The sequence below is a fragment of the Pagrus major genome, chromosome 16, assembly GCF_040436345.1.
Source record: "Pagrus major chromosome 16, Pma_NU_1.0".
NCBI classification, from domain to species: Eukaryota; Metazoa; Chordata; class Actinopteri; order Spariformes; family Sparidae; genus Pagrus; species Pagrus major.
Genome location: NC_133230.1, coordinates 19,452,173 through 19,461,989, shown reverse-complemented (window position 1 = coordinate 19,461,989; position 9,817 = coordinate 19,452,173). Strand labels below are relative to the sequence as shown.

The window sequence follows — 9,817 nt, the reverse complement described above, 5'->3', positions numbered from 1 at the left end:
CGTGCTAGAGCATGAACATTTTATTGTTATAACAAAATGTTTTTCATGTGACAACAACGTAGAAATGAATCACCTTGTAACAAGAAACTTCTCTTGTGTTAACAATATATTTACGTTGTTATAACGTGAAAAACCTTGTGTTACAACAATACATTTCATGTTATGATGTGCTATACATTGCAATACAAAGCATTGCAATATATTGTATTGCACCACACTGCACAGGTGTGTGATGTTGTGTCCTGAACTTGGGAAAACAATACATGGCTTCCTGATCACCCTCTGTAAGTAGTCTACCCTAGTTGAACACACATGCTGATGTTCAGTGTTGGGGGCAACCCTTACTAATAATATTTCAGTAATATATTACTACAGTTATGTCACGTAACGTGTTACAACCCGCGTTACCGACCAAAGTGAAGTGTTTATTTTGCTTTTTTTAAGAATCCATCCACACCAACATGACCATAATGATGATGATGAAGCCTAATCCCCCGAGTGCACTTTAAATTACAGTCCTGAATCACATATGCCCATTCATTCCTTGTTCTGTGGACTAAAATAAAAAGAGACTATTTTCTTGTCATGTCATTATAGGCAACATTATGGAAGCTATAGATCTGTTGTGTTTTTATATGACTGAGCCTACAACTAAAGATATTTATTCCTATCTCATAATATACAGTGTTGGGCAAGTTACTTTTCAAAATGCAATGTTTTACATACTACTAGTCACCTTCATTTTTTAAAGTTGTTATAATATTACTGTCTGCGTAGAGTAATAAATTACTTATTACAGTACTTTACACTCAGAACTCAGAACAGTTTGATTCCTGATTCCTCTGAGTCAATAGGACGACTCTGGACGCTTTGTATATTTCTAGTAGAATGTACATTTCTTATATTTTTATTCCATTTTTATTATTCTTGCTTATATATAGTTTTTATTTTTCTGCATATTTCTAAGACTTTGAATGGGAGCAGCTGTAACACAAGCTGATTTTTAGTTACTTTTAATACAATGCCCCAAATACAAATAACCTCTCTAGAACAATGAAATAACCTTGATCTCTTTGAAATAAAGGAATGGCCTTGGACACAGGGATCACAGTCTGATATATCATGAGATAGGAATACATATTTTTTAAGTGTAGGCTTGTAGTAAAAAGTACTGTAACGTAATAGATTACTTTTGAAAGAAAATGAAGGTAACTAGTAATATGTAATCTATTGCATTTAGAAAGCAACACTGCTGATGATAACACTGTTGATTCTGACGGTGAGGAGGAGCAGCAATGTTAAAAACTCTCCAGGCTTCAGTTTCATTGAGCTTCCGGCAGCCAATGAGGTTGAGGGGCGGACAGTGTGCAGGGGAGTTGTCCGCCTCTGTCTCATCCCATTGGGCTGTCTTGAAAAAGGGCAAACACGCTTCTTCTTCTCTTCCACGTTGAACACCACCCTCGCCTATTCACACGGCACAGAAATAGAAAGAGGTTTGGCAGAAAGAGCGCGTCTGGTAGTGTGAGTGAGGACACATCAGCAAAAAAAAAAAAAAAAAAAAAAGTCTACCAGAGTTTCAATCAGTTTCCGAGTCGCTTCCGCTCGCTCAGCATCAGCAGCGTCTGAAAGCTAAAGAGGGTACTGTTAAAAGAGAGAGCTATCCTGCTTGGCTGCACACCAAGCCGGGGCTTGTAAATATTACCAAGTTTAGACAGATTCCGAAATATTCACAACAAAGTTCCCACTCCAGGGTTGTGAACTAAGTAGTCAGCCAAACGAGGTAGCTTTGACATTTGTTTTTAAACGTCACATTCTTGAGGGAATGGCATTGGACTTCGCCGCGGGCTGCATTGGAGGTAAGTTCCACTAGTTAGCTAGTGTTGATGTTAGCTAGCCACGTTAGCTGGGTTAACAGGTTTGAGCTAACGGCTAGCATTAGCATTAGCCATTTACATTATTTTTTATCTTCCAGCGTGCACAGCTCCATGTGTTAAGTTTGTGGTTTGTCCCCAGCTGCCACGTATGAGAAGCAGTATAAACAAACAAAAATGACACACGAGAGACTCAAATTCCTGAAATTAGCAGTGGTATTTTAATTTTGTGTGTGGAAAAAGTGTGGAAGTACCGGATGTAACGCTGAGTTAGTCAAGCTTCATTCCATACCTGTAGCTCACACACAGGCAGTGGTGTTTATATTCAGTGTTGTCATTCATGATACAGCTATTTGTGTGAATTAAACCTCCTCACGTCCAGCTAACATCCAGATATTGCATGCAAGTTGTGTTTTGCAGCGTCAACGCGTTCCCACAAGTTTCAAGATGTGGCTTTATCTGATTTCTTTCCTGATTATAATCAATTTCCTCCATCCTGCATTGTGAAATAGCCCTCATCATTCCTCTTTAGGGAGTGACCCTGAAGAGAAAATGTGTATCAAGCGAGTTCATGCCTGTTTTTTGTCCCTCACAGTCTGTGTTTCTAGCAAAAATTCCCCCCCTTTAAACCTTTGGGAATCTTGTCAGCTGTTTTGTCTTTGCACAAGGTCAGGTCTTCCCAAACAAGCGCCCCAGATAGTCTCAATATAGAGCGACACAGGCCCTGATGTGATAAAAGTTTTGTTGTATTTACTTTAAACTGAGAGATAGAGGATGCATTTTCAATTTCATTTTCATTTCATTTTGATTAAGCAGATCCTTGTATAGCATGGCAAGCACTCTCTACACCCCAGTTTTCTCATTCGACTGGTATATCTCTGGACACCAGGTGCACAAACATAGTCTGATTTGTGCTCATCGTAGTCACAGATTCCTGTAAAACTTCTCTGGATTCACTGCAACACTGCTATGGACTGTTTTTATTCATTCAATGATTCATACATGTCAAATCTGGGTTTCGCTAATGCAAGACATTGTTGTGTAACTGGTAAACCATAAGCTCGGGATAAGCATTGCAATATGCTTGGAAGAACATCCCTCCAGTAGAGCTACAACACTGTTAATAAGTGAATGATTTATTGAAAAGCTTTCTGTTTTGTTTTCAGCATTAGTACATCTGTAATAACGTAATAATAATTCGTCAGGTTAATCATCACAGAAAGGTATGTGTGCATAGGTTGTCAGGTCATGGGCAAGGTTGTAGAAGTGTAGGGTAGGTGGACAAGACTGAACATAAAATCTGTCTGTCACATCTGTCATTTTACAATGGAGTTTAGGGTGTGTGATGATGATTCAGTACCTCTTGGCCAATAGGTCCTAGTATGACATGGTCAGAAGTTACTGTTGTGTAATGATTTTTAGGCTCATTGGCATAAGTCAAGGACAGGCCGCTGTCAAGCGTTCGTCACTGGGTTCAGTGCAGCTGATTACTTTGCTCAGTCTCAGGGGGATGGGCTGTTTGCTGTTCCGAGATGAGCCACCTGATCAGGAACCACTTTCTTTCCCGAAATCAAACCATATTTGAAGTGCGTCATTGTAATTGACCAATAATATGGCTACGCTGCAATCATACCATTTAGCTTTAGGTGTGCATCGCTGTGGTGCTTTCAACAGGCAGAGAAGACACAGAGAAAAGTCAAGAATGTTTTTTTAATGTGAATTTTAAATGACATCTGTTGTTTTTCAGGTGCTGCTGGTGTTTTGGTGGGACATCCATTTGACACTGTGAAGGTGGGTGTCTGTTGCATCCTCGTCACTATTTACTCATATTAGGCAATGACATGATCCAGTTATCTGCTGTGAAGATGTTGTAAGTCAAACCACTCTGTAGGCAGTCTGACTTTGAATCCAAGTAACCTAAAGTTACACAGTCATCCCTCAATGGGAATTGAGCAAGAGGAATGATTACAGTTTGTCAGGCTATTAACTTGGTAGATCAGGATTTCTGTTAAACCTGTATTTTGTTATTTCCAAACAAATCATCTATACATACGCCAGCAATCCCAAATCTTATATAAAGTAAAGAGAGTAACATATAGTAAAAGACATATAGAGACATTAGACATATTGTTCTGTCAAAGTTTAGAACAAAGAGGTCGAGTCACTTCCTTTTTAGATTTTATCATAGACTATTTAGGGACATTGGTTTCAGTTACAGTCATATTGCTTAATAACTCTGGTGCTTCCTAATCTTATACAGTCATTGTTTTTCAACTAACCGCAAAGTTGCAAGAAGTGTCATGGGCACTGAATTTAGTTAACTTGTCTATAGGGCTTTGTCTTTTTTTGTCCACAGCCTAAAGATATCAAGTTTATTCTATCATAGAGGACTAAAGAAACAAAAAAAATATCATTTGAGAAGCTAAAATCCAATAATTTGGATGTTGTTTTCATATAAGAACGACTTAAAACGATTAATTGATTATTAAAATAGTTGGTGATTAATTTAGTTGATGAAAACATTGATTAATGGACTACATGCAGCATTGCAGCCTTTTTGCAGTACCACCTTGGCTTAAAGCTCCTTAAAGGTCCAGTGTGAAGTATTTAGGGGAGTGTAGTTAAAGAAAATCACCTAAAACTCATTGTGTTCTTGTTACCCTAGAATGAACCTTTTATATCCACAGAAGGAGCAAGTCCACCATGTTTATATAGTAGCCCAGAACAGACAAAACAAACAGTTGCACAAGGCCTCACCTCTAGATGCCTCATAAATCCTAAACACTGGACGTTTTTTAAAGGCAAAATTCAATGAAAAAACAAACAAAAAGACAACAAGGGTAAGAGCAAGGAAGTTTTAAATGTGGCACACAATTGTTTGAAATTTCCGCCTCTATGAAAATACATACTGAGATGGTGAATGGTTTGGTTGTAGCTCTTTTGTACCTTGCTTTTAATGTCATGTCTCCCTGAGCTGGTGTCTGGTGGGGGGCTGTCTTTAACAGCAGCAGTGTCACTGTGTTGTAGATGAGAGAGAGAAATAAACAACCTCTCCATGGAAATGTGACCTAGTAAGTATGGTCAAGGTCTTTTTATCCCTCTCACCCAATGTCTTGTCTTGAGCTATAGAAATACAAACCCCAGAAGACATTTTGTTTGTTGTTTCGCTCTTTTTGTACAACCTCTTTTTTTCTTCCTTATGTTACACCCTATAAACATCCTTTTGTACCCTGAAAAGATTTTAAAGCACTGTTGCCTGCTTGTTTCCCTTTAAACCTGTATTACAATATGTGGTCTGTAGTTGTTGTTGACTCTAACATGAGGGCTGTCATCCACAGGTGAGGCTTCAAGTTCAAAATGTCGACAAACCTCTGTACCGTGGGACATTTCACTGCTTCCAGTCAATCATACGGCAGGAGTCGGTGAGCTTCTGTTTGTTCTATGAATGCCTTTTAATGTTTTGCCACTTTTTATAGCTAATTTTTCTTAGACTGCTGTCGAGTAATTTGTGTAGCTTTCACCATGTGCTGCTCAATGTGCCAACGTGGAGACTGGTCACTGCGCTCATCGAAGTGTACAGTTACAGTCCCATCTCTATAAACACAGGCATGAGCCAGCATGTTCCTAACATGGGGTGTTAGGGGTGAAAGTGGGGAGGGGTTGCGTCGGTTATTCAGGGTCAGTGAGGACCTTAGTCCTGCAAGGGCTAAATAAAGCTTTGGACGTCGTGCCATTTGAGCTAGGTTGAGTATGCTCGGTCTCAGTGAGTTCATAGCTGTAGAAGATGATTTGACTGTACGTGTTTTTGTTTTACTTTTTTCAGCATTCCAGCAATGCGTCTGTGATAGCGTCAAGGCTTTAAAGCTCGACATGTCAAGTTTAAACTTCCGTGTTTCACTGTTTTGTTTATAACTTCAGTATCTGTTGCTCTCTCTTACAACAGTTTTTCCAAAGACAAAGAGACAAAGACATTTTTTAAACAATTTTAGGGGTTGTTTTGAAGCTGATTTTTCAAGATTGTCATATCAAAATCAACTCTATATCAGAATTCAAAACAAATTGTGAGTTGACTTTATTGTTGCACCAATTTGTGTGCATTAATTACTATTTTGTGAGCACAAAATGCTGGCTGTTGAGTATAAATCCTCAGATGTAGCATCAAAATGATGACGAGGGTATTAATTTTAGATAATAAATTAAAGCAACGTGATGTAGATATTCGTATCTTGTGTGATTCACCCTATTACAACTATAACTTTAAAATTATTTTGAGGCTTTGTTGCTTTAAGTTTTTTTTTAGGACACACCTTCATTAAAACACAGCGGCTAGCCTGTCACTTTCCCACTCTCATTGATATAACTGGCCACAAAATTAACACAATGAGCTAAATTTGAAGAAATTTAAGGGAGTAATTTAATAATTAAAGGGCACAAATGAAAATTTCTAGGAAATAATACTAATTTATGTTCATAAATGATCAAATGATCACCTACTGAGCTGAGCTGAGATTGTGATACAACACAATGCTGTTCCTTCAGTAATTTCAGAAATCTTTGTGTCTGCAGATGTTCGGTCTCTACAAAGGCATCGGCTCTCCGATGTTGGGTCTGACCTTCATCAATGCCATAGTTTTTGGTGTCCAGGGTAATGCCATGCGCAAACTTGGCAGGGACACGCCTCTAAACCAGTTCCTGGCTGGAGCCTCTGCTGGGGCCATCCAGTGTGTCATTTGCTGCCCAATGGAGCTGGCCAAGACACGGATGCAGCTGCAAGGAACCGGAGAGAAGAAGTCTAAGAGGAAGGTTTATAAGAACTCTGTGGACTGTCTGGTGAGAATCTACAATAAGGAGGGAATCCGAGGTATCAATCGCGGCATGGTGACCACCCTGGTGCGCGAGACGCCTGGTTTTGGTGTGTACTTTCTCACTTATGACACGTTGACACGCTCCCTGGGCTGTGAGCCAGAGGACCCGTACATGATCCCCAAGCTGCTGTTTGCTGGTGGAATGTCTGGCATTGCTTCCTGGCTCTCCACCTATCCTGTGGATGTGATCAAATCGCGTCTCCAGGCGGACGGGGTTGGTGGCGTCAACCAGTACAGTGGCATTATGGACTGTGTCAGACAGAGCGTAAAGAAGGAGGGGTGGAGGGTGTTCACACGTGGGCTCACGTCCACTTTGCTCCGTGCATTTCCAGTGAATGCTACCACATTTGCCACTGTGACTCTATTTTTAATTTACATGCGTGAAGGAGAAGAGTGTAGCATTCAGAACTCCGAGCCACAGTCTGTACAGCTGCAGCCTCTGCAGCCACAGGCGCAGTCGACCAGCATGCAAGCTATTGTGCAGCAGTGAGCACTACACATCTATAATGCTTCATGCTGGTCTTTAATCTGGTGTTCATAATGAGAAAAGTGAAGTGATCCTTCAGTGACCACATGTAGTATTTAAATAATATATATTTTAAGATAAAAGCTGCACTTGTAAATAGGGTCTGTTTTTAAAAGGTTTTGTACAAATTTCTTTTTAGTTTTAACTACTTGAGGAAGCTTGACGGTTACAAGAGTTACTGTAACATACTGAACAGTGACAGTTACAGATGTTATTAGCATTTTGAGTCAAAAACACAGGTCACAGTGGAACACGTTTGGAATTTGTGGTGACAACCAGTCCCCACTGCTCGACATGTCTAGATTATTAAGTAAGTCAGAAAAAGTTTGGAATACTTGAGAACATCAACGCATTTTTACTGCTCCTTTAGTTTCATACGTGAACTGAATGCGATTTTAAAGAATTAATTTATTAATTTTATGCGGTTAACCAATCCATATTTTCTCCGTGATGTCCAGGCCAATACAAAGAAGGCCTTGTACGTGTAAATGTACACTGTGTGCACAATTACCATTATATAAGTTGTGTTTTTGAGGATTCATTTTATTATTGAGCAACTACAGTGCTCTTAGTCAATCCAAAATGTTAATAAACCTCAAACCTGAATATTTAAGAAAGTAAAAGTGAGGTTTTGGCTTTCTTAGGAGAATATCTATGTGTGCACAATTATTGGGCAACTATTAGTGTGCAGAATTATTGTGCAACTAAATGAAAAACGAAAAGTTTCCCATCTCACTTGTTTATTTTCATCTGTTTAAGTGAGAATAATAAACAAAGAACAAGTCCAAAGAAGGGACCACAAGTTCTCAATGGGGTTTAGGTCAGGTGAGGAAGGGGGCCATGTCATTATTCTTTCATCTTTAAAGCCTTTACTGGCTAGCCACGCAGTGGAGTACTTTAATGCATGCGATGGAGCATTGTCCTGCATAAAAATCACGGTCTCCTTGAAAGATGCAGACTTTTTCCTGTACCACTGCTTGAAGAAAGTGTCTTCTAAAAACTGGCAGTAGGTTTTGGAGTTGAGTTCAAGTCCATCTTCAACCCGAAAAGGTCCAACTAGCTCATCTTTAATAATACCAGCCCATACCAGTACCCCACCTCCACCTTGCATGTGTCATGTGCATGTGCATGCACGTGATCCAGCCACGGGCCCATCCATCTGGTCCGTCAAGAGTCACTTTCATCTCATCAGTCCATAAAATTATTGAAAAATCTGTCTTCAGATATTTCTTCGCCCAGTCTTGACGTTTCAACTTATGTGTCTTGTTCAGTTGTGGCCGGGTTTCAGCCTTCCTTAGGCCACACCCTCCCTCATTAGACAAAGACACACCACCTGATATGCTTAAATCCAATAAGCATTCCAGTTTATACAGCTTGGAGTTGGAAAATATGCATAATGATGATGATACGGTCAAAATACTGACTTGCCTAATAGTTGTGCACACACCGTATGTGTACATGCTTCTTCTACGTGTACGTTTATGTACATAGTGTTGTTCTTTATTCAGAGGTTATAATTATGTATGCAGTTAAACTACAATTTTTGAATGCTGTCTGAGGTTTTAATTAAGTGTGAGGTTGTAATTCAGTACTTTTAAAATCTGTTTTGGATTCTGAAGTTTATAATCTAATATTACAGGCTGTTCTGCACTTTACCCAGTTAACAGCTTATCAAGTTAACATGGCTCACATTTTGCAGGTTTAAAGGGAAACTATAACTGCAGGTGAAACCTGTATCACACAAGCTTGACCTATCGCTTTTCGTCAAATGTAAACGGCACACATCTTCACGTCTACACCTGCAGTCCTGAACGGATGCTGCTGTTACTTTTCTTATCACTGAGTGGCCGATTGGGACTGCACGGTCCAAAGTGCAGTCTGATACAGCTTTGGTGTTGCCCAAAGACATAATGATGTAAATACTGTGAATTTGGTGGCTTTTCATGTCATCCTTTTAAAGGTGTATGACATTTCTCCAAGCTTTAGATTTACTTTAATTACAGTGCTGCATTTTTCTGTTTCAAGACTTCTGTTCTCTATTTTGTAATTTGTCTAACTGTACCAGTAGGTGTTGTATATCTTAGTGAAAGGGCTGCTTTAACGGTTGCTTTATGTTCTGTTCTTGTTTGTGTATATCTTGCACCAAAGCAGCATGCACACTGTATACTTCTTTGAGAGAATGGTGAAATAAATGCCACATTTTTTTCTCATGTTTTCTGAAAGACAGTTCTTGCTACAGCTGTTAACACAATATGGATATTAGATATTTAAAGATGTTTGATATTTATGATTTTCACCACTTTAATTTGTCAGACACCCCCCCCCCCAACCCAAACAAGGTAAATGGATGATAATTTAAAAGGTGCAATATGTCACTTTTTAGCCAGTTTTGATTATTTAGTACTTTATTCTGTGCTCTTTTTGCTCTCACTCCACCCTAACTCAAAATACAAGCCTGTTGTGCTTGAATGTTTACAAACACATGACTTTAAAGCCCATTCAAAACTGATTTTAGCTGTTGAAAACTGCCATTCCTTGTAACAAGACTCCTATCT

At 39.2% G+C, this 9,817-nt stretch overlaps 1 protein-coding gene across 1 annotated transcript; it reads left to right on the top strand.

Annotated features, from left to right (window-relative positions):
- Positions 1-1,441: 1,441 nt before the first annotated feature.
- On the top strand, positions 1,442-9,472 carry slc25a29l (solute carrier family 25 member 29-like). The gene is made up of 4 exons (XM_073483616.1): positions 1,442-1,856; positions 3,619-3,662; positions 5,210-5,293; positions 6,438-9,472. Exons 1-4 carry the CDS (start codon positions 1,823-1,825, stop codon positions 7,224-7,226), a joined length of 951 nt encoding a protein of 316 aa, XP_073339717.1. The 5' UTR covers positions 1,442-1,822; the 3' UTR covers positions 7,227-9,472.
- Positions 9,473-9,817: the final 345 nt, after the last annotated feature.

Bases quoted from the DNA above. Each gene is read 5' to 3' on its own strand.
- slc25a29l (XM_073483616.1), top strand. From the start codon at position 1,823: ATGGCATTGGACTTCGCCGCGGGCTGCATTGGAG. The intron at 1,857-3,618 runs GTAAGTTCCACT...GTTGTTTTTCAG, and splicing joins CGCCGCGGGCTGCATTGGAG to GTGCTGCTGGTGTTTTGGTG. The intron at 3,663-5,209 runs GTGGGTGTCTGT...TGTCATCCACAG, and splicing joins ATCCATTTGACACTGTGAAG to GTGAGGCTTCAAGTTCAAAA.